Raw genomic sequence first — 21,732 nt, 5'->3', positions numbered from 1 at the left:
CATTTACAGGCTACTCAGCTCATTTTTTTTTAATTGCTTAAAGACTAAAAGTTCAGGAATGAAGAGGATGAGCTGTTGTTTCTCTAGTTAGGGCACTCCTTGCTTTCTTGGTATGAAAGTAGTAGCCATCATCTCCTGCAGGGAGAACATTCTCTTAGAAATGTAGATTGCTACACAGTGATAGCGTCTGTGTTTAAATAGGCTGAGATGTTTGTTCTTAGCTGTTAGCACAATTGTTATTGTGGTACCCAAGATGGTAATTTAGTGTTCTCTTTTGAAAATTCATCTGGGAGTTTCCTAGAAGTCGTTGTGGGTTCCACCTGACACACACACACACCATCCCATTTTTAAAAGCTTTGACTGTGCTGTTTTATTGAATAAACAATAAGTGTATCTGATACACCCTTGATATGACATCTATAATTCCCTTGCATAGGTCAGAGTCAACTCTTCAGTGTTAACAACCAGTAAGATAATCTTATCGCTTGTTATCTTAATGGCTTCTTTAGAGTGGCGTCAAACATCAGCATGGCTCACTGTGTGTAACTGCTCTGGGTAAAGAAAAGTAATGACTTAGTTCACAGCAGACTAAACAGCTCCTATAAAATGCAATGTTTTGTCATTCTGCTGATTGCCCAGCAAAGAAAACTGCCCTGCAATGTGGCTGTTCCTTTCTATGGTATTGGGATAGTCAGTGCTCTGTCCACTGTTCAGCTTTCTGAGGCTCAATTATGGAAGAGATGAAGGTGAAGGCCAAGGGTTGCTGCTAAAATGTGCAGTGCTTAAAATCCAGCGTCTGGGTGGAAGCTCTTACTGGCTGAATTATTAGCTTTGAGATCTTTATTACTGCTTATCTTTAACCATCTCAGAGTCACTGCTAAAAGGGAGAAAGAACACTTATCTACTAACCCAATCTATATGTTTATATTTGTTTTTCCTCCTAAGTGCAAGACTCTGTATCAAAAACTGCTACTGAATTGAGTTCATAAGGGCAACATACAAGGATCTTCATGGTGCGTTTGGTTCCTTATAACTGTGTTGCTATTTCTCACCTGATACAATTCCTTACCTTAGTAAATAGGTAGTAAATCTGTTGTATGAAGATAATTTTCCCTTGAAGAATTAATAGCATCTACTTCAGCTAAATCTTAGGTTCTTAGTAACTTGCTCTCTGCTTCTTCCCCCTGCTCCCAGCCCCCCCCCCCCCCCCCCCAAAAAAAAAAAAAAACACAGGTGATAAGCAGAGACACAACAAGAAAGATAACTATCTGTAGAACCAGAGGATGTTTGGATTGCAATTGCTTTGACAAATTTATGTGTAGTTAGCAAAACAATAAAATACTAATCCTTCAAAGTTACTGCTAGATGTAGCACAGGATACAAAATCTTGTGATTCTTCTTAACCTTTCTTAGCGGAAATCCTGCAGCAGCCATTAGCGTCTTCCTGTGTCTGGCGCCCATCCATTGTACCTTGGCAGAACTGTTGCATCATTCCTGAACTAGCTTGGACTTTCTTTCTTCTCCCCTTCTTGCCTGTTCCCCCTCCTTTCCTTAAAAATTAATGCCTTTCTCAGTGCCTTGGACAACTGTATTACTGACAAATGTTGCTATGACATGAGATGATGGTTTTGGGGGTTATTTTTGCAAAGTGCTTGGGCAGGTAAGCAAGTAAAAAGCTGGGATGTAGTAAGCCTTCTGTAGTCCTTTTTATTGTCACTAGCCTGACTTCCTCTGCAGCTTTGCATATACCTTCTCTGCAAGCCAGAACTCTTAAATGGGCAGTCCTGCCTGCAAAGCTGCCCCTCACAGTAGTAACTGAACTGTCGTAATGGAAACCAACAGTGAAGATGTGTTTTATGGCCTTAATGAATTGTGAAAAATCATTGTTAGTAAAACTGTTCCTGTCTCTAAATTGTTCTTCCCTTTCCATTCCATAGTTCAGTAAAGCTCAGAGGAGTTGTTTCATGGGTTTGGGAATAAATTTTAGAGATAGCTTAGTGTACATTTGATTGAGAAGTTAGATTTGTTATGGCAGAGTTAAAATGAATGAAGAACTAAGCAAGTTATCTTTATTTTGAAAATTCTTCAAAGTGTATTACATTAATTTCCCTGTCTATTAGGTTAGCATGTTCCTCCTAACTGAAAGCAGGCTCTTACAACTAAGATAGCTTCCTTCCTTGCAGTTCATAGCTTAACATTTGTTACTGTCATCTGCTGCATTGTGTGACTGAGATTTATGACAAACTTTTTAGGGTTTATTTATTGCTTACATGAGGGGATCTTGCTATCTAATTGGTGATTTGAGAGGCTTTTATGTAATGAAAGCAGTAAAGAGCAGGATAAGATAAACAATTTAATTTGTCTGGTATTTGTATTGGCCTTCTGTTGCAGTAACAACATTTAATTTCCTCCATTTTGTTTTCCTAACTGATACGTGTATATTATTGTTTCATTTCTACATGTGGTGTATTTGTCAAAACTCAACTTTTGGCAAGCAAGACCTTCCTGTCTTGTAAAGAGAGGAAAGAAATTACAGTGACAAATTTGATTCAAGAAACAAATGAGAGAACTAGTTCAAAAAAATAAAAATAAAATATATATGTATGTATACAGTTATGATTGATTTTTATGAAAGTAAGGTTCTGTCTTGCAACACAAAGCAAAAGGGACATTCGGGTGAAATTTGGAACTTAAAAATGGTATATTTTTTTTAATCCAAAAAATTGTCATAAAAAATTAAAAACTCAGTAAAATTTATTTTAGTGGATATGCTGCATATTTTATGTGGGTATTTAAAATATCCAGAGTTGTAACACAGTATAAGTATTTTGCATGGAGTATTGAACTTACACTGCAAGGAACACTCTGTGTGCAGCATTGGATTGTAGGACTAATTAACGTCTGATCTACTCCAGTTCAGTCATTTCCATGCTCCTCATTATATGAATCTGTTATGTTCTAACAGTGTAACATTTTTCTTCCTAACGTGAAGTGGTGAGACAGAGAATTAACAGTGTGCTCATGTAAAAGAGAACAAACAAGTACAGACTTAAATGTTCCTGTGTTGTTTTTTTTTTTTTTCCTTTTAAATGATTTTTTTTAGTAAGGAAAGGTTTTTGGACTTCTATGGGATTATGGTACTGAACTGAAATTCTCATTATGGTTTTCAGGAACAATAGCAGTATCTCAGAGGAAATGTATGAATTCCTGCAAAGAAACATGCTTCCTCTCTCTGTAACTGAAAGAAGGCAGAATATATTTAAAAACATAAATCACTTTAAAACAAAAGACCTTTCCGTGCAACCTATGTGAGACAGTGGCAATTTCTTAACTGCATTTAAATAATTATGTATCAGGATAGAAGTATACTTTCACCAAAACTTACTTAACTGAAAGTATTTTTAATGCTCCATAGTAACTGAAGTGCTGCAGTTGAGTGATGCTCTTCGAGATGACATCCTTCCTGAACTTGGCGTTCGATTTGAAGATCATGAAGGTACCCAATTCTGTATCTTGTGAATTTTTAGGTATCTGTTTTTATAATCTTATTTTCTTGTGGGAAAACGAGCTGTCAAGACTAGTATTGAATAATCCACCATGCTCAAGGACTGCAAATCTATAGCATAATGGATTTCCGTTTTCATGTACATATTATGTACATGTATTTTGGAATATATATAGAATAAAAATGTTTATCACAGTCTTTTTCTATAGTACCTAATTGCTTAGTCTTTTTTAAGTAGTCATTCATACGTAGTATTTACATTCAGCTTGAAAAAAATTATAAGGTAACATAATGTTTATCTTTCACTAGTCAAGCATTGGAAACTCATTCTCCTGTTTTTGCTTCTTCAGGACTTCCAACTGTGGTTAAATTAGTGGATAAGGACACATTATTGAAAGAAAGAGAAGAAAAGAAAAAGGTTATTATTTTAAACATTCAATTTTTTTAATGTTTAAAGTAATGTAGAACCTGTGCATTTCCCTGATAGTTTGTAAACCTAGCAATAATAATAGAAATAATATGCCAGAGTAAGATACTAAAGTTAGAATGGTGTTCAGGGAAAGGATTTTTCAAACAGCAGCTGCTAGAAAATTCTTTATGGGATGTAATGAATACCTCTGAGGTGTTTTTGTTGTTGTTTTTTCATCTTCGTTTAAGGGATGTTGAGAATTGCATACATATTGTCATATCTCTCTGAAAGAATGATTCCAATGAAAAATTGATTCTGACTTTTTTTATCTGTACAAATGAAATTGACATTTTTAATAGAACTAGAACATGTTTATTTGCTATTTGAAAACAAAATGCACCGGCTAAATATTAATGTAGCATGAATAAGTGAGATATTCTCGGTGTGAGGGCAAGACGTTACATGTTGCTATGTAAACGTCGATTTATGTATGAATCATAAATCACATACAAAAGGCCTGTACAGATACCCTCCTGTTTGCACTTCTTACTGTTAATGTTTGACGCTGTAGTGTAGTGTTTTAAAGTAACGCTTTATATATCTGTCTTCAGTTTTAACAGACAAAAAACTCCATCATGACTAGAAATGTTTGGAAGACTTCCCAATATTTCTCCTTCCCTGTGGACTTTTTTTTTAAAAAAGGGAAAAATAAGACACGATTGCAGCCAGTTCCAGGTGTTTTCATCAAAAAGGCATTTGAGGGCAGTTCATATATAATCGATGAGTAGAAGCTGCAGCTAGAGTACCTTTTCCTTGGAAACACAGTGCTATGTTCAGTACTGGCAGAACCCTTAGAAAACTAGTGGGTCTCCTAAGCAAGTACAAGATGCTTTTTTTTTTTTTTTTTTTTAAAGGTTTTTAACTTGGTTAAATTTGGATAGTCGTTTCCCTAGGAACATCAAGGGATGCAACTACTTGAGAAACTGTAATATCTTCACAGTTTGAGGCAAGAGCTTAAAATATCAGAGGAATATGGTCTTATTAAAGACATTTGCAAAACATTTTCTCTGTGAAATGGCAGGACCACTTCTTTTGCAAGTTTTGTATTCTTTCATAGGTATACGTTTTGCATGCAAAATACATTCTGAACAGTTAAAACTGGTTTAACTGTGAATAAAAGCAAATGAAAACAAAGTCTTCCAGTGGGAAGTATCAGACAATCCTAATTACAAGGCATAGTGTTTTTGCTGTAGGTTACGCTGCCAGTTCTGTCTGCAATTAGATATCCAGTGGAGCTAGCTAGCCGGCTCAGATTTATAGAAAAGAACAAAATGATGTAGTTACCTGAAATAGTTACCTTTTGCTCATTAATGCTGTCTTTCATAGATTGAAGAAGAGAAAAAAAGGAAGAAAGAAGAAGCAGCCAGGAAAAAACAAGAGCAGGAAGTAAGTGTTCAAATTCCTTTAATCTGGTTTTGAAGAAAAGTGTTAACAGCAGTAGTCACGTGCAGGAAAGACTGCATTAGAACACAGGCTCCCTGCACAACATTAACTGGGCCTCCATTTATTTATTTTTCTATACTTTCCTGCTCAGAATGGATTTGGCTTGCAATTTAGATTTGAATACTCGTCTCCTTGATGGCTGTTATTATAGAGCAGCCATCTTTCAAAACAAGAATGAAGATTGCAGAACCTGCTCAGATCTTGTAGCACATATTTCAGTCTATAGACAGTATTACTTTCTTAATTGACAAAGCGGTATCTTACATACCTGTTAGAGAAGATTTTGGTTGTGTCATTTACTATTTGGTTCCCTTTCCAGTGTCACAGGTATACATGAAAAACAAGTTGTCTTATCTTTGAGACTCACTCTGTTCCCTGTGGTTCCCTATGCTTGAACTCTGAGATGTAGTGTTTTGTAAAAGTATGTTTAGTCTCGCTAGGTGGAATTGTGATCACTTAAAGGTTTTAGGCTTTGGGTGAAGCTAAAGTAGGTGAACTTGGAAGAGGAAAAGATTGTTTGCCATGCTGATGACTCTAACAGTACAGGAAATGCTTTCTTGGGTTAAAAGAGGAAGTAAACTTTTAGAGAGTATCACATACAGAGAGAAAAAAAAAACACAAATAAGTAGTTATAGTCCAAGTCGTTCTCTTCATTCCTTTAAGAAGGTGATTCCCTTGTATTGGGCATAAATTACTTGGAAAGGATACTGAGATGTACTTGTTCACAAATAAGTGAAAGTTCAATTTATTTTCAGTGCAACTACTTGCATCCAGATCCTGCTGTGACCTGCACAGAAATTTGTTCTTGCCAGCAGGGAATTATGTTGATAAAGGTGGTTCCCTTTGCAGTGAGGTCATTGCTTAACTTGTTTACAAATAGCAGTATTTGCTTTGTATTTACACTAAGGAACCAAATTAGCAGAAATCGGATGTAGTTTTCAGAAAGTATAAGCAAGTTGTTTTGCATTTCTGCAACACAATTACTGTATTAAGTTGTTCTCTGCAAATTTAAAACATAAACTTTTTTTTTATTTTCCTAGACAAACACAGCTATGATTTCTTGAGTTGCTTCTTACTGAAAGTTTCTTGTCACATGATAAATAATGGTGAATTAAATGTTCTTTGATTTGCAAATTACTTACTTTTCCATTTGCACACATTCAGAGATGGCTATTTAAAAAAACAGGTTGTTAGTAATTAATTGTGATGCTAATGCAGTTAATACATGCTTTATATTACAGGCAGCAAAGCTGGCAAAAATGAAGATTCCACCACATGAAATGTTTAAATTGGAGCGTGACAAATATTCTATGTTTGATGAAAATGTAAGAGACTTTTCTTTAATTAGGGAGTAGTTTTCCTACCCCATCTGTACATATTTACTTGTATGTGTACATACCTGATCCTGTTCCAAAACCTCTAAGGCAGTGTTATTAATGTAGGGGAGGGAGGGAAGGAGAGAAAGAAAAAGCAGTATATTGCCTTGCACATACCTTGCATTGGGGAGCAAGACTGTCAAACCATTAGTCATTTCAAGGGTATTTTCATTGTACAGTGGTCTCCTTTGGCCTTCCTGTTACAAAGCAACATTCCCTGAAGATTTGTGGCTAGGAACATGCATAATATTTGTTCACAGATTTATTACCCTGTTTCAGGGCAAGGACTACACTTGTACAAATTCCCCGACTCTTCCAGAACTGATGGAAACAGGCATGTCTTTCAGAGAGACCCTGTTCTTCCATTTTGGTTCTGCTCCCTGTTTTGCACCTCCCCGCCAAGGGATCTCTGAAGGAGCTGTACTGGCAACTTGGCTCTGGAAAACAAAGCACTGTTGCTTGAGTGCTTGATCTGGGACATTGATTCTATTTCTGCCTGTCCTCTTCACCCATTCAAATTCAGGCTCTGGGGGCAAGTAAGAATAGAGTGTAAATAAGGAAAATAGGGATGTAAGCCAAGGAGAAGGTCCCTAGAAACTGTGATCATACTTTCTCCATCAAGAACACAAATCTCTCATTGCTTTTGCTTTAAGCCTTGGATTTAATATGTTAGTATCATTAAAAGTGGTGTTTTAACCATCTGTTTAGGGATTGGTTATTATTCACTTAACTATAACCATCTAGAAATTAGTTGCCTAAACTTCCCTTAGTACAGGACAGAAAATAGGAAGGGAACATATGCAAGTAGTCCAAGTTACTTGTCAAACTTCTGGGTGACTAAAATTAACCATGATGCACCCTACCCTGACAGTTTGTCATTACTTATGACATTTTCCTCCTATCTTATTCAAACGTGATTCATCTGCAAAGAACAGAATTCTATAAGGAGCAAGAGCAGTCCAAGAATTTATCTTAAATATTATTTTTATATTTCAGGGATTTCCCACGCATGATGCAGAAGGCAAAGAACTCAGCAAAGGACAAATTAAGAAGCTAAAGAAAGTTTATGAAACCCAAGAAAAGCTACACAAGGAATATCTACAAATGGTTCAGAATGGAAGTGCAAATTGACAACAAGAGGACTTGTTTTTTTAGAAGGCGAGTGCTGGGTCACCATTGAAGAAGTGAGCATATACTGATGCTCATATTTCTGTTTACACTTTCTATTATGTGCAAAGTAAACATCCTGTTTACGTGGATTAGTAATGTCATCTGGAAAGTCAATAAACATCCATTCATTTAAAAAACAAAAAAAGAAAAAGCCAACCTTTAAGAAGTTTCCTCACGACAGCAGCGGCAGGTTGAATGGCTGCCAGTCCTTTTTGGGAAGGTGCTGCTCAGTCAGCAAATCCACATGAGGATTCTTGTTTATTATAGTTATCCAGGCTTTGGTTAATTTGTCCTGCATACCGATCTCTATCAAAGATCCAATGTAGCTTGTATTCTCGAATATGTCACAGTCAGCAAAATTCACTACTAAATGGAAGCAGAGTAATTTGTTCCACAGTAAGAACACTATTTTCCAGATGATTTTAGTATCTTTACATAAGCAGGAAAAACTGGGTAGTTTCCACTATGGTACTCTAGCTGCTGTTATTAAAAAACTTTGTAAGTGCACCCAGGACACTTTGCATAGTAGAAGCTAACAGTCTCTTTGTTGCAAAAGGGAACAGATCATCATCTTTACTCAACCTGCAGTTACAATGAGGTGGGTAAGTACAAGGCAAATGTACCTGCACTGAACATAGCCACCAGGCTATGTTCTTTTCCTTAATTAGAAGTTGTAAGCATATTCTCTTTACCTTAATATATTACCTTCTGAAGTATCAAGATGAACATATTTGGAGTACCAGAAAGGCCTAATAGTATTTTGTCTGGTTTATCTGTATTTGCCTTTGAAAACATAAGTAATGTTAAGGTCAGTAAAGCACATGCATCTTGTACACAGAAAATAAAATCTGTTGTAAAGTACAGGTCGTATGTAATCTTTGTATAATGCAAAGAAAATACAGCTTATCTCTATTTAACAACCATCTTAATATATCATAAAATACGGTTTACAGAACTTTTAGCTTGCTGTTATTAAGCTGATTAAAAAAAACATTTTGTGTTCAGTATATGATTATTCTGCTAATTTATAATTGTATAAATGCATGATTAAACTGCAGAGTGGTAGTTCAAAAAAACAGCTACAGCCATGAGGGCAATTTCTCCATCCTTCTGGTTTCAGAACATAAGAGGATCGGTTGCATTTTTATACCATTCTAGATTTTAACCCCTGCAATATTATCAGGCCAGTGCTGGTGAACCTCCACTCTATATTTTTTGTAGGGTAACTTACTGGTGTGTGCATAGCATTGTCTTCTTCCCAGTATCATCCCCCATGATGCCTGTGCACTGAAGATAACCATGAAAGAGATAGGATGTGCCTGTGCTAGAGGCACAAGATACTGCTTCTCAGCCATACAAATTTCTCTGATTCCTAGACAGACTCCAGGGCTACTTCTGCAAACTAGACTAGGAATTCTTACCCTGAATCATCTCAAACCACAGTTAGCTGCCTTAACTACCTTCCTTAACATGAACTGCTTCTGAAGTTGCTACTTAATGTCAAATAGTGGCAGTAATGTGCTTACAGAAATTCCTTTTTGGTGATCTGATAGCACTTGCTAACCAGAAACAGCCAGAACTACGGATCACATGACTATGGAGGAGATGCTGTTAATCCATTGCTGTCCTGGATTTGAATTTTCGTAATGATATCTCTGCAACATCATCCTAGTCCCTCCCTTTCCCCTTACCACATTTTTCTCCGTGCATTATGTTCTCAGTGGAATCTAATCTAATTCCATGGTTTATCTACTACATTGGTGTAGAAGATCTTTTTTTTTCCCCCTTCTGAATTGCTTCATTTTGTTTCTGGGACAACTGCCCTTGCATAGATCTTAGGAGTTCTTCAGGGCTGGTGTCTTCTGAAGGTTCTGAGCTTTCTTTCTATATGCTTCCCACATGCATGCACTGCTTCCTTCCTAAACATTTTTTAAAATTCATAGTGAGTCACGTCCCGGTAGCTCAAATAAGGGTCTCTGCTGCATTTATTGCCTCATTAATGTCTTATTCTAACTCCAACATTGTTTAACTTATGCTTTCTATCTCTATGTTGTGTCTTATTTTTGTTTTAAAGTAAAATGATTTGAAAGAATTCTTATCTGAAGCATCAGTGCTGCTAAACTCATCTTTCTTTTTTAGTACAGCAGAAACAGCATTCCTGATTTTGATTTCTCAGTGCAGACAATCAAAAGTCTCTTTAAAATCAATTGGATACTTTTTGCACACATCATAAAAATCAGAGCCTTTGAAATCCTCTCCTCTTTAGGCTCACCTTCTATGTCCTGGGTCATCTTTGTTCTTCTACAGAGGTACTTAATTTCTCCCTGTCTTGTATAGTGTTTTGCTATCTTTTCTTTTTTTTTTTTTTTTCTAGTTTTTATTCTATTTTTTTCTCTCCTTTTCAAACTTGGCTTCTCCACTTCTCTAAAACCCTCAAAGCCTTCCCACACTTTGAACTTTTCTTCCCATACCTGTGTTCGACCTGTCATGATTTTATCTTCCTATATGTCTCAGCTGTCCTTGGAAGTCAGCAAGGAAAATACCTGCTTCATGGAGCATCTGTGAGTTGACAGGCTTAAGTCTTTTCTATTTTAGAAAAAAAGTGAAATTCACACGAAATGGCAGCTCATCCTGTAAGGAAGCTGCTAAAATATTTTACTTTAATACACAAGTGGAAATACTTCACTCTCTCCAAATAAAACGAGTGTTGTCCACATATGGAATGCCTTATTCTAAAAGCAACAAAATAAAAATAATGACCTTGACAAGGAGTCATAAAAATGGACTTGGTCTCCTGAAATTTGTAACAAAAAACAAGGTTCAGATCAGTTACTTGCACTCTGCAGCCACAATCTAGAAAAAATTACAGTATGTATGCATAAAGTTGTGCAGAAGGAAAACTTGCTAGCAAGTAAAGAATGCTGCAGCCAGGCTTAGATGCATGTCCTTTTAGAAGACTTATTCAGTGTAGCTGTGCCAGTTGATCTGTGCAATCTCTGAAATGTCTGGCACAATACCTTTTTCCCTGGCAATCCATCAAGGTGTCAGTTAAGTGAATTACACTGCATTTGCTTAGTGGGAGAGACTTGGCAACCAGGAGAAGAGAATGCAACAGCAGTGGCCCACATGCAGTGTCCTAGTCACCTGCCTCAGCCAAAAAAAGGGAAAGGACAGATTCCATGGTATTTTTTTTTTAATTTTATTTTAAAATGTGCATGCATGCATACCCACAGACTTGAGGAAGGATGAAGTATGATTTTTGTAAGCGCTAAGAAAAATAAAATCCCAATAGCAAAATGTTGAATTTATTTTTTTTTAAGTACTTTCTGGGACAACGCACTGGTAGAAAAATCTGTAAATTGGTCAGTGTGATCTTGTTGCCAGTGCTCTTTACAACGTTAAACTAAGGAGTGCCTAACTACATTTAAGATGTTCTATTCAATCTTTTTAGCTTAACAGTTGTATTTGCTTTCTGCTGTTCCAGGAAACCACTGATGCATCTTAGATGTGCAAATAAGGAAATCTCTGCCACACAAAATACATAACTTCAGCTTCTTTTTCTACATTCTAAGCTACACTTAAACATTATAAAGTCGTGGTAATTTTGGACCAACTTTAGCTCTCTGATTATGCAATTTCTACAATGTGTAAAGGTATTTTTACTCAGTGCTTTCACAGGGTGATTCCTATACAAGACACTGTACCACATGCGTAGTACTTAAGGTCTCCTGAGACAGAACAAATTAATTAAGAAGCACATCAGCTATTTAGTACCCAAGCCTCCACTTAACAATGATCAAAGTTCTTCCTCAGCCTCCAGAAAAAGTCGTTGACTAAGTCTTATCTCTCAAATTAGGTTGTGAATGTCTGGCATCTCACTAAGTGAAAGCAGTTTCCATTAATACCCACCCAAAGGCAGAAGACACAGACATTTTAAAACCAGTTACAGATCTCAGCCTAAGCTTTCTCTCTAGAAGCAGGAGCATCTAGTACGTCTGTTCAGCAGCTCTGCCATAATCCCTTCTCTCAGTTTTGGTTCGCCAAGATCTCTTGAATGCTAGGCTGGGTGTTTAAATCAAGCCAGGGTGATTCAGCAGATATCTTCTTGCGGCTCTGCAGGGCAGGAGCACCTGACAGCAAGATGACTCCACAGACTGTGCTTCAGCTATAATCCTAAAGTCTAGCATCATGCTACAACAGTCAGCAAAAATCTCTCACTGATTATGGGAGATAAATGCCTTTGGAGAGGGACACTAAATCCAAGGACGTAAGGTAGCTGAAATATATGTTTATTTCAACATACATCAACGGACAAAGGGGAAATAGTTCCAGCACTCCAGCCTCTTTGGAAGTTTTAATAATTAATCTAGAAGTTAAATCTATTTTTACAAGGCCATCCTAATTTTAATTTAACTCTGGATTTGTAGAAGTTATGAGGATAATAGCATTAACAAGTTAGCCACTACTTTATAGGCACAAACTCTACGGGGCTGCAATGCAAATAGGGCTGCAATGTATTCCTGCAATAGTAGGAAGGAGCAGCCAAATCATATACTCAAGCAAAACCTCCTAAACCTTTGTAGGAGACAATGTATTACTCTAAACTTCTTTTGGAAGAAAATATTTTTGATTAAAAAAAAAAAAAGTTAAAATAACTTAACAAAATGGAGATTGTCAGAAAAAAAGCTTAAAAGAATACTTGTCAGCTATGAATCAGCAAGAACAAAAGCATAAACGTTTTCAGATAAATCCTCCTTTTATAGTCTATGTTCTTCTTTGGAAAAGGGAGAAATAAATGTAGCCACTATTATGTATAAACTCCCCAAAAAAGAATTCATGGAAGCATGGGGAGTGCATTAATCTGCTGATGTTAGGAAAAGGAGTGGTTTGGAGAAACAGGGAAAGGGAATTGTAAGCAAACAGAAAAGCTGAAAATCCTCCCACTGAGCATATCCTCTGGCTCACCAGATCTGTTTATTTGTGCAGTGGGCTCTACAACATTTCTGCAGTTCTTCAGCTGCTTGAATGTGATTCAGAATTATCTTACTCCTTGGTTACAACATTGGTACCTATTTAAGTAATGATACATTAATTATTCCCCTCATTAGTACCTGAATTAATCCAACATTAAAGTTTTGCTTAGCTAATCAGTCTCGTAATTTCCAATTTTTAACTTGACTTGTGAAAGGACTGTGATGTAATCCCCAGTGGTTAATTACTGAAATCCAAGACTAAGCAGACCAGCAGAAAAGCATTTATAGAACAAGGGAATCCAGTGACGCCACAGAGGGTTAGGGTTTTTCCTACCCAGTGAAAGGTTACTCGTATAAAGTCTGAGTGGTTTCAAGTGCTTAAGTCACACTGTTCCCAGTACCACACAACATCTTTTGCTTACAAACTGCTAGAAGTCAAGCCAGATTGTTTATTTTATTTTATTTTATTTTAGTCAGAAGGAATTGCATTGAAAATGTAAAGGGATTACATGGAAGCGCTGGAAGGGCTAACGCCTGCATTCCAAAAAGGAGCTTGATTGGAAGCACCAGAAATGCCTTTTTTTCTGATTAGGCAGCACTCGGCACTTCGATTCACCCCCCTCAGCCCTGAAAGCCGCTGGCAACGCGCCGCTCCCGCACAGCCCAGCGCGTGTGCGTGCCGGGGCAGCGAGCCCTGCAGCGCAAGCAGGAGCCGGGCGCTGCCGGGGGAAGCGAGGTGAGGCAGCGCCACGTTTTCGGTTAACCGGCCGGGTTATCTGACCTCGGCCAGGGGGAGATGAGGCGGGGGGGGAAGATGAGGCAGGGGTAGACGAGGCGGGCAGCAGCCGCCATTTTGTGCCCCCCTCGCCCCGCGCGGTCGCTGCCGCTTTAAGGCCGCAGGCACGAGCCCCCCCCACCCCCCTCCTTTACCCCCCCATCACGCGCTCGCCCCCCTCCCCTCCCCGACCCGCGCTCGCCCCCTGATTGGCCGCTCGCCGCGCCGCCGGATAGTCAACATGGCCCGCGTGCGGCGCGGCGGCCGCGGCGGCGTTGGGGCCAATCGGCGGCGTTTTTACTGAGGGAGGCGCCCGCGCTCGGGGCCAACGGGAGGCGGCTTTGTTGGCGGTCGGCGCAGCCCGAGCGAGCCTGCGAGGAGCCTGGCGGCTGGCGCTGCCTCCGAGGGCGGGCGGGACACGGAGCGGGGCCGCGGGCAGGTGAGGGCGCGGTGGGGCCGCCGCCAGCGGCTCCCGGCCCTCAGGAGGCCGCCGGGCAGCGGCCGGGCTCGCCGGGGATGGGGCTCGCATGTGGCGGCCGTTAGGGCCTGAGGTGGGGCGGGGTGGGGCCGGGCCCGGCCGGCGGTGGCGGCTGTGGGGCTGCCTGCGGGGAGGGGCCCGGCACCATCTTAACGGGGACGCGGCGCTGAGGGAGCGGGGGGCGCTGCGGGCAGCTCGGCCTCCCCCCGGCCTCCTGCGGGAACGGGGAGGGCGAGGAGGGAGGGCTGGGGGTGGGGAGCGCTTCTGCCTCGCCTCGAGTCAAACCCGTAGCTGCTGAGGTCAGGCGTGGTGCTTTCGTTTGACCTCATCCAGGGTCTTCCGTTCGCCTAGCGTGCTCTGTGCTTTTCTGGGGCTCTCTTTTCGTTTCGCGGCTCTCGTTCTCTAAGCGAGGGCCTCTTTAGAATTTCCTGCTGTTGCATCGGTTGTTTGCCGCACATAATAGCACGTCCTCCGTGGGATTTGTTTGGTTTGTTTCTCTAACATCCCTCTACAGGTAGAGAGGCAAGTATGTAAATTCTGGAGGTGAAACCAGAACCACTAGGCAGATTCTTATGAAGTCGCCTTAATGATTATTTGCAAAGTCATTTTTATAAAGTCAAAACAGTGTGCCCTCAGTACAGCTTTCAAGGTGAGCATAACTGCTGCTGATGTTCAGGGCTTGTGGAGCAGGTTAATGAGTTTCTTCCTCTTGACTGTTTTTTTCATTATTATTTCTAATCTTGCTTACCAAAAGTGTCAGAGACTATTATGCTTGTGGCTTCCCACAGAGTTGCATCCCAGCAGGTCTAAACGGAAGTCATAACTTTCCCTCCTGATTTGTTGTAGTTACAAAAGCAGTAACAGTTGTGGGTAGAAGTCTTCCTGTGAATTCACAAGTGCAGTAATTTCTTGTTTTATGTTCTAGCTGTGTAAATTTATAAGGCTTTTAGAACAAGAGGTAAGCTTTTTTTAGCAGAGAAAACTTATTCTGTGTAGTTTTTTGTTTGTATCTCTAGCTATTAAAGAGACAGGCTTTCCTTTAAAGCTGCATCCTTCTGGATGTTTCTTGTCCTTATAATGAACTTTTGCTATTGTAGACTGTTGGAAGTGTGCACTGAGTTTAGTTTCCTGCTGTTTTAGATGCCTAGTGCCATGTGACATTCATTCTAGGCAAACTCTATCAGATTGATTTATGGGACAGGTGGTTGATGTAGTCCCTTCCTTCCCCTAAGTTTCTTGTCTGTATTAGTTATGTGAAAAGGGTGAACTGTCCAGAATATGTAAGATATGAATTTGGCCTCTTATTGGTGGTGATAGTGATAATAATATCCTACAGTGCTCTTTTTTTGAGTTCTGGTAGCTTTTTTTTTTTCGTCTTTGTCTGCAAACTTTGTTGTCTACAAGCTTTTTTGCTTGGAAGATAACTAAGGCAATAAATAGTAAGGCTCAGTGCTTTGCTTCTGTACTTTTTCCATTAACTGTGCACTTAACTTTCTGTCTAAAATCACCTTACTCCCTTCTTGCCTGTCTCCACCAGCTTTCATGGAACAGTTCTATTAGTAATTGGGAGCATTTAAGCCATTAGAAGGGAGTTGTAATGCCACTGGGAATCATAAGCTTTTTTATTTTTGGAAAAGCTTCTTTTACTTTATTGTTCAGTTTATTTCTTTTCGTTTTTCAGTTACCAAAGGAACAACTTTGAAGAGGCAAACCAGACTAAACGTATGTATTTGCACAAGGGAATGATGCCTTACCAATTTTATTACATGTTATTTAGGTAAATGGCCCTTGTCAGAACATGCCTAATTGACGTCTGTTCCAGTGGAGCTTAAGTCAGCTGCTACTTAAAAATTGTGCAAGTTGTGGGAGCTTTACTTCATGCTTCCCAAACAGGAATGAGAATCCTGTCTTCAGCATCAGGGCTGAGAAATAGTTCCCCGCAGGAAACACAGCACAAATAATGGAGCAGAAGATTTGTACATTGAGTGGATTTTTTCCTTTGGCTCTGTCCCTAGGCCAGTGTTGGAAGGGACAAGACTTTGAGGCTAAATTTTAAGTAACGCGAGTCTGCATTTTTAGTTGCTTACTCTTGCTTCCTCTAATAGTGACGAGGATCATGTAACTTGTTGGCTGAACTCTGATATTAGGTCAATTTGCTCTCTTACCTTCCTAATCATCTCTTTTTTTTTTTCCATGCTTTTTGTATGCAGTGGAAGGAAAGACTAGTGTATGCTCTTTTGTTTCTTCAGCTGTAAGATAGCAAAATTCTCTCCTTTTACTCCACAGCATGGTTGCTTGCTTTTTTACTTTGTCTTTTTTATGCTTAGGGCAAAAATAAGTGCTGGCAAAAAAAAAAAAACAAAACACACACGTGGGGTGCCGACACAGACCTGGTCTAAAGAGCTTGCTTTCTTGTTTGTTCCTGGTCTATGGTGAACTCACATGTTTGTTGTTGTTTTGTTTTTTGTTGGTTTTTTTTTGCCTTTTTTGGGAGGGGGAATAGATGGTAAGCAACTATGTTTCCTGTGGAATGATCTAACCTGTACTCATAGCTTTCCATTTCTGTCTGTTTGTGAACGTGTTACTTTTCTAGCTTAGAGCAGAACGCTGCGAACGCTGGGGCTTCTGCTTCCATGTTTTTTTTGTTTTTCCAGTCCCAATAAATAAACTCAAGGCAAATCAGCAAACTGTTGAGTAGAGGAGTCTTCCAGCTACTGTCAAAAACCTTCTTTTTGGATAAATAATTTTCTTCCCTCCAGTGTTTTGGTTCTATTTATCTGGTAGCATGTTTAGTTTGTCACCCGGTATAGCGCAGCAGAAGCAGCTATTCACAAAAATAGCCCTGATTAGACTGACAAAGGAGACATTCTTCTGCCCAGGTGACATGAGAAAAAAGTCTTTTTGAAGTTGTACTTTGTTTGAACTTTCATTGTTTCCAGATCAGGCATAGTAATACATAGACTAAAAATTCATTATTTACTGTGGTACTGTCAAGGAATTAGAAAATAATATATTTATTTCTTCATCGTCAGGTTTTTATTTTTTAAAAAGAATGTACAACCAATCTAGGAAACTGACTCATGTTCTTAGGATAAAGACTTATGATCTGGTAGAAGCAGGTTAGAAACTGAAATACGTAACAGGAAAAAAAGTCTAAAAGGGTGAAATGAAAGCACTTAACATACTGTTTAAAAATTGAACAAGTTCCCATTTGGATTGCATGTTATGGGAGCTGTTCACTTTACTGTGAGAGATAATGTATGATGACTTTCTTAGAAAAAACAGAGAGTTTACTTATCTTTGTGTCTTAAACCATTACATATTTTATCTTCATCTTCTGTGGAGGTAAGCAAGCTACCATTAAATTATTTGTAAACACTGTATTTCAACTTGCAGGTGGATACAGGCACACAGATGGCAGATAACAGGTATGTTGGACTGATTTCGTGAAGTTAAATCTAGTTACAGCTGACTTCATCTGGTCTTCTTGTGGGTGAACTTTTTTTTCCTCGATGAAGAGGGTATTACCAAATTTGAGTAAGGGTAAGATAGTAATATTTTCTGTAGCTGGACTGCATTTCCTTACAGCAAGGAGGAAATGCCTGTTTACCATGCTAGAAGCTGAGAATGTAGTATATTGGCTACAGAGTAACTTTGTTTTGGGTTTAATGTAACTAGTGTTGTGTTGAATCAGTTTTTCGTGTTCATGCTGAAATGCTGTAAAGATGTGAAGAGAGCACTGATCTTTGCTGTTTCTCTGATCTGTATGATTGCAGAAGGCACTGCTTTATTTTCTGTTTTTCATGTTTTTAGAACAAATAAGTGTCTCTTAAGCTGATGTAAATACATATGTGATGCTGCGCTTTCAATGCTTGCACTGCATCAGGGTAAGCTGGATAAGTTGGCCTATCCAGTAATTAATAATACCCACTTGAATGTATAATTTTTTTTTCTCCTTTTATATATGAGGTAAGATTAATTTCAACAATACCCAATCTGTGTTTTGAAACCTCTAGACAGGCAGGAAACATAGGGAAGGCTTGCTGGCTGTTGACTCATTCTGGGCCCTCTCTTTCCCCAGCACAAGTGAGATGGAAGACACTGGGGGAAGGACAGGGTTGTTTCTTTCTTAAAATCAAAGTGACTGTTTGTTCTTCCTATTAGTCAAAACAACTTACAATACTAAGTCCAAAAAGTTTAGAGCAGTCATTTAAATTGCTTCCTTACCTGTATTCTTTCTAGTGGTTTTTCTTTTATCACTTACCCTAAAAGGATGTCTTGTGTTTTCACTTGTGAGTAATAACATTTCCCTGTTGAGGATGACCCATTACAGGTCAAAGGCCAGACATTCACTTAAAGGAGATTAATTTATCTGCCACATAGGTATTTTTCCATCTTTTGCTTCCTGTTCATCACAGGAGAATTAATTTCATATCCAAACTTCAGGGTTTGAAAAGCTCGAAGACATAAGCATGTCTTCTAGTGGCATACTTGTTTACTACAGGTCAAGTTTTATAAACACTGAAAATTCAGTGCACTTTTGTTCTTAAATATTAATGTTTTTATGAAGTGATGCTTTTCTAATGTTACGTTTTTAATTCTTCTAGTAAAGCAGAAGATACTGCTTCGGATTCTGTGGACGCAGCTAAAAATGCAAGTGACAAAAAAGGTAAGTATGTACTAGCAGGTAACACTACAAAGGTGGAGTAAAGCTATTGCCTTCTATATTGAAGCTTCTTTAATAAAAAAATAAATAATTTTAAGGAAAAAAATACACCTATGTAAAAATTTCATCAAGTTAGTGTGTGCTGTACAACTTACTGATGTTTTTTGTTGTTGTGTCATCTCTGATTTTTTTTGTTGTTGTGTCATCTCTGATGAGAAGAGTGGTGGGGAAGAATGGAAAGATCAGGAAAGCAAGTATCTGCATGTTAGGAACACCACATGAGTTTTATTAGTGATGCTTTTAAGCTCCTAACCAGAAGGTGTGACCTCTGGAAAAAAGTCTTCTGCCAACTCTTGTGATATCTGTTTGAGGAGTCATATAAGTTGTAAAAGTGTCTTGATATAAAAATTAACAGTTGTTGAGGAAGAGCTCATAGTGCAGTGTTGCTTTGTTGTACAAAGCTCACCAAGTTTGTCACATGTTTTCAGGAGTAAGACTAACTGGGAAACACTTTTACAAATGTCTTGAAAGTTTAATCTGATGGTTCGGTCGCAAATTTGTGGCTTACAAACTAGATCTAGTATAGAGAGAGGACATAGAAACTTGTATTTTGCACCTTCTTAGGAGGGAAGACAGGAAATCTGCTTATGTCATCAATGTGCTATTTGATTTTTAGAAAACAAAGATTTGATATATTTCTAAACAGAGGAATGAGTTTTCTATCACTATCCATTCTTATCATTCTTAAATCTGATCCTGAGGTAACTTTGAGTTATTAGTTGCCTATAGCAGTGATATTTGAGAAATGGAAAATAGCAAGTATTTTTGCTGTGACACAGTAGGACTCATAATATGACGTAAGTGCTATAAGTATATTCAGATTTGTTTTAAGAATGGGTTTCTGTCTTCATAGAAAAGCTGGCAGACCAAGTAATGCAAAATCCACAAGTTCTGGCAGCCCTACAGGAACGACTTGACAACACAGCGCTTACCCCTTCAAGTTACATTGAAACGTAAGTACAGCACGTAATAAAATTCTTGAAAGACGGAAAGCATAATAAAATGATATTACTGTATAATTAAGGTAGGAAATTGGAGCAAATGACCTGTTAAGTAAAATGTTGACTTTAACTGTGATTCAGTGGCCTACATCTGGAAGAAAGAGTCAAGTTTTAATTTACTTGCATGAAATATAAAACAAGATGTTGCCCTGTGTAGTGTTTTCTGTAGCTACTATAATTTTGGTTTGAAGTATTTTTTCCATTCTACCTTGTTTTCTTTGATCTGTATTCTGTTAGGGTGTGCTGATTTTTATGAAATTGTTGTCTGGACGTGGTGGAAAGGTCAGGACCTGTAAAGCTACTCTTTTAGCCCTAGTTTAAAGTTTCCTTTTTGAAAGGAGGATATGCTTATGCTTCAAGTTTTGCCTTTAGCAGAAACTTTGGCCTTTATTTCTTTATTGAGCATAGCTAGGAGACTATTTTAATTTTTTAAAGTTAAGTTAAATTAATTTTTAATCTATCAAAATTGCATTTAGCTTATATGCAGCCTATTTCACAGGGAAATATTTAATAATGGTGAGGCAACTAGTTTTTAAACTTAAAGAAGTATGTATTTTTTAGTTTACCAAAAGCAGTGAAAAGAAGAATTGATGCCTTGAAACAACTCCAGGTGAAATGTGCCCATATAGAAGCTAAATTCTATGAAGAAGTACATGATTTAGAGAGAAAATATGCAGCGCTCTATCAACCTCTTTTTGATAAGGTGAGAAGACTAAATGTTTCTTACAGCTGTGTCAATTCTGTTTGCATATACGTAATTTTACTTATGCCAGTTTTTTTTTTTTTCCTACCATAGAGAAGAGAGTTTATTAATGGAGAAGCTGAACCCACAGATGCAGAGTCAGAGTGGCACAGTGAAAATGAGGAAGAAGAAAAACTAGCTGTAAGTACAAACTGGGTAATGAACTGGAGATGTGTAAGATTTTCAAAGTTAATTCTTGTACAGCATTTCCCATTGAAGATTGATCTTTTGGAGAGAAAAATGTTTTACTAGTAATGTGCGGCTGTGGTGAACACTTTCTTAGGTCCTGTGAAAGCTTCTAAATGCAGTTTAGGTTTTTTCAAGTTTTTAACTTCAGCAAATTCTTGCTTTTGTTTGCACTGTTCGTAATCTGTTAGCAGCATCATTCTGTTAATGGGTTCCATTCCGGTGCTACACGATAACCCCAAGGTAATAAAGGCTGGCTGTTTGTCTGCCTGTTCTCTTTATTTTGGGGGGACATAATTTAACTTAAATATCTAGAAATATAAACTAGACGCAGGTATCTCTTAGTTGTAAAATGGAATTGACCTTATCTAATGTATGCTGGCTAGTGGATTCTTTTGTCCCTAGTGAGTAGGAACTCTAGTTTTACAAAGGATGATGTAATGGGTAGGCTGCCTTTTATTTTTTTATTGTTGTTTTTGGAGATGGATACTCACTGATTTTTTTTTTAAATTATTATTTTTAAAGAACAGTGACCTACTTAAAGTGACAAATGTGGCATTCTGTCAGGTTTTCCTTGCATTTTTCCCATGTTACATCTCCCTTTGGTTTCCTTTGGATACTGTTTTATATACAATGCAAATTATTCTTTGTTTTGACTAGTCTCATGAGATTTAGCATGATGCAGTACTCGATGTGTGGAAGCAAAAAAGTTTCTTAGGCTTCATGTGAAGGCAGCATTGACTGGCGATACTCCATGCAATTATAGATCAGAAACATGTCTAGATAGCAAGTAAAATGCTGCTTCACATTGGCTAGCCATAGCCCAAGCAGCTTCTGTTTAGAAGAACTCATGTATTTGCTGCTCTCTAGTGGTGTAAATACAAAGGT

General features: G+C 38.3%; 2 protein-coding genes and 1 non-coding gene across 12 annotated transcripts in view; all 3 read left to right on the top strand.

Annotated features, from left to right (window-relative positions):
• The window catches only part of CARS1 (cysteinyl-tRNA synthetase 1), a 34,044-nt gene extending 25,220 nt beyond the window's left edge, over window positions 1-8,824 (top strand). For both annotated transcript variants that reach the window (XM_068683486.1, XM_068683485.1), the window contains 5 exons: window positions 3,416-3,496; window positions 3,856-3,923; window positions 5,301-5,360; window positions 6,659-6,742; window positions 7,790-8,824. In XM_068683486.1, the coding sequence (XP_068539587.1) occupies window positions 3,416-3,496; window positions 3,856-3,923; window positions 5,301-5,360; window positions 6,659-6,742; window positions 7,790-7,924 (428 nt within the window). In that variant the 3' untranslated portion in view covers window positions 7,925-8,824. The remainder of the gene's footprint in view (window positions 1-3,415; window positions 3,497-3,855; window positions 3,924-5,300; window positions 5,361-6,658; window positions 6,743-7,789) is intronic.
• Window positions 8,825-13,648: 4,824 nt separating this feature from the next.
• Window positions 13,649-21,732, top strand: part of NAP1L4 (nucleosome assembly protein 1 like 4) — a 30,717-nt gene continuing 22,633 nt past the window's right edge. For 6 of the 9 annotated variants that reach the window (XR_011097028.1, XR_011097030.1, XR_011097029.1 and 3 more), the window contains exons 1-7: window positions 14,057-14,150; window positions 15,871-15,911; window positions 17,586-17,617; window positions 18,797-18,858; window positions 19,769-19,868; window positions 20,478-20,619; window positions 20,713-20,799. Coding sequence is in view for 5 of the 9 variants with exons in the window: in XM_068683488.1 (XP_068539589.1) it covers window positions 17,604-17,617; window positions 18,797-18,858; window positions 19,769-19,868; window positions 20,478-20,619; window positions 20,713-20,799 (405 nt within the window). In the remaining 4 variants the exon portion in view is untranslated. Of the gene's footprint in view, window positions 13,673-14,056; window positions 14,151-14,464; window positions 14,489-14,581; window positions 14,839-15,870; window positions 15,912-17,585; window positions 17,618-18,796; window positions 18,859-19,768; window positions 19,869-20,477; window positions 20,620-20,712; window positions 20,800-21,732 lie in introns of those variants that run through there. The other 3 variants (XM_068683493.1, XM_068683490.1, XM_068683489.1) reach the window with 3 other exon arrangements.
• Window positions 21,013-21,141, top strand: LOC137858193 (small nucleolar RNA SNORA54). Its single transcript, XR_011097562.1, has one exon. It is a non-coding gene; the product is annotated as a small nucleolar RNA SNORA54 (small nucleolar RNA).

Source organism: Anas acuta, chromosome 5, assembly GCF_963932015.1.
Source record: "Anas acuta chromosome 5, bAnaAcu1.1, whole genome shotgun sequence".
In the NCBI taxonomy this organism is placed as follows: Eukaryota; Metazoa; Chordata; class Aves; order Anseriformes; family Anatidae; genus Anas; species Anas acuta.
The sequence above is the reverse complement of the archived record's forward strand: the minus strand, read 5'-3'. Positions and strand labels throughout refer to the sequence as shown.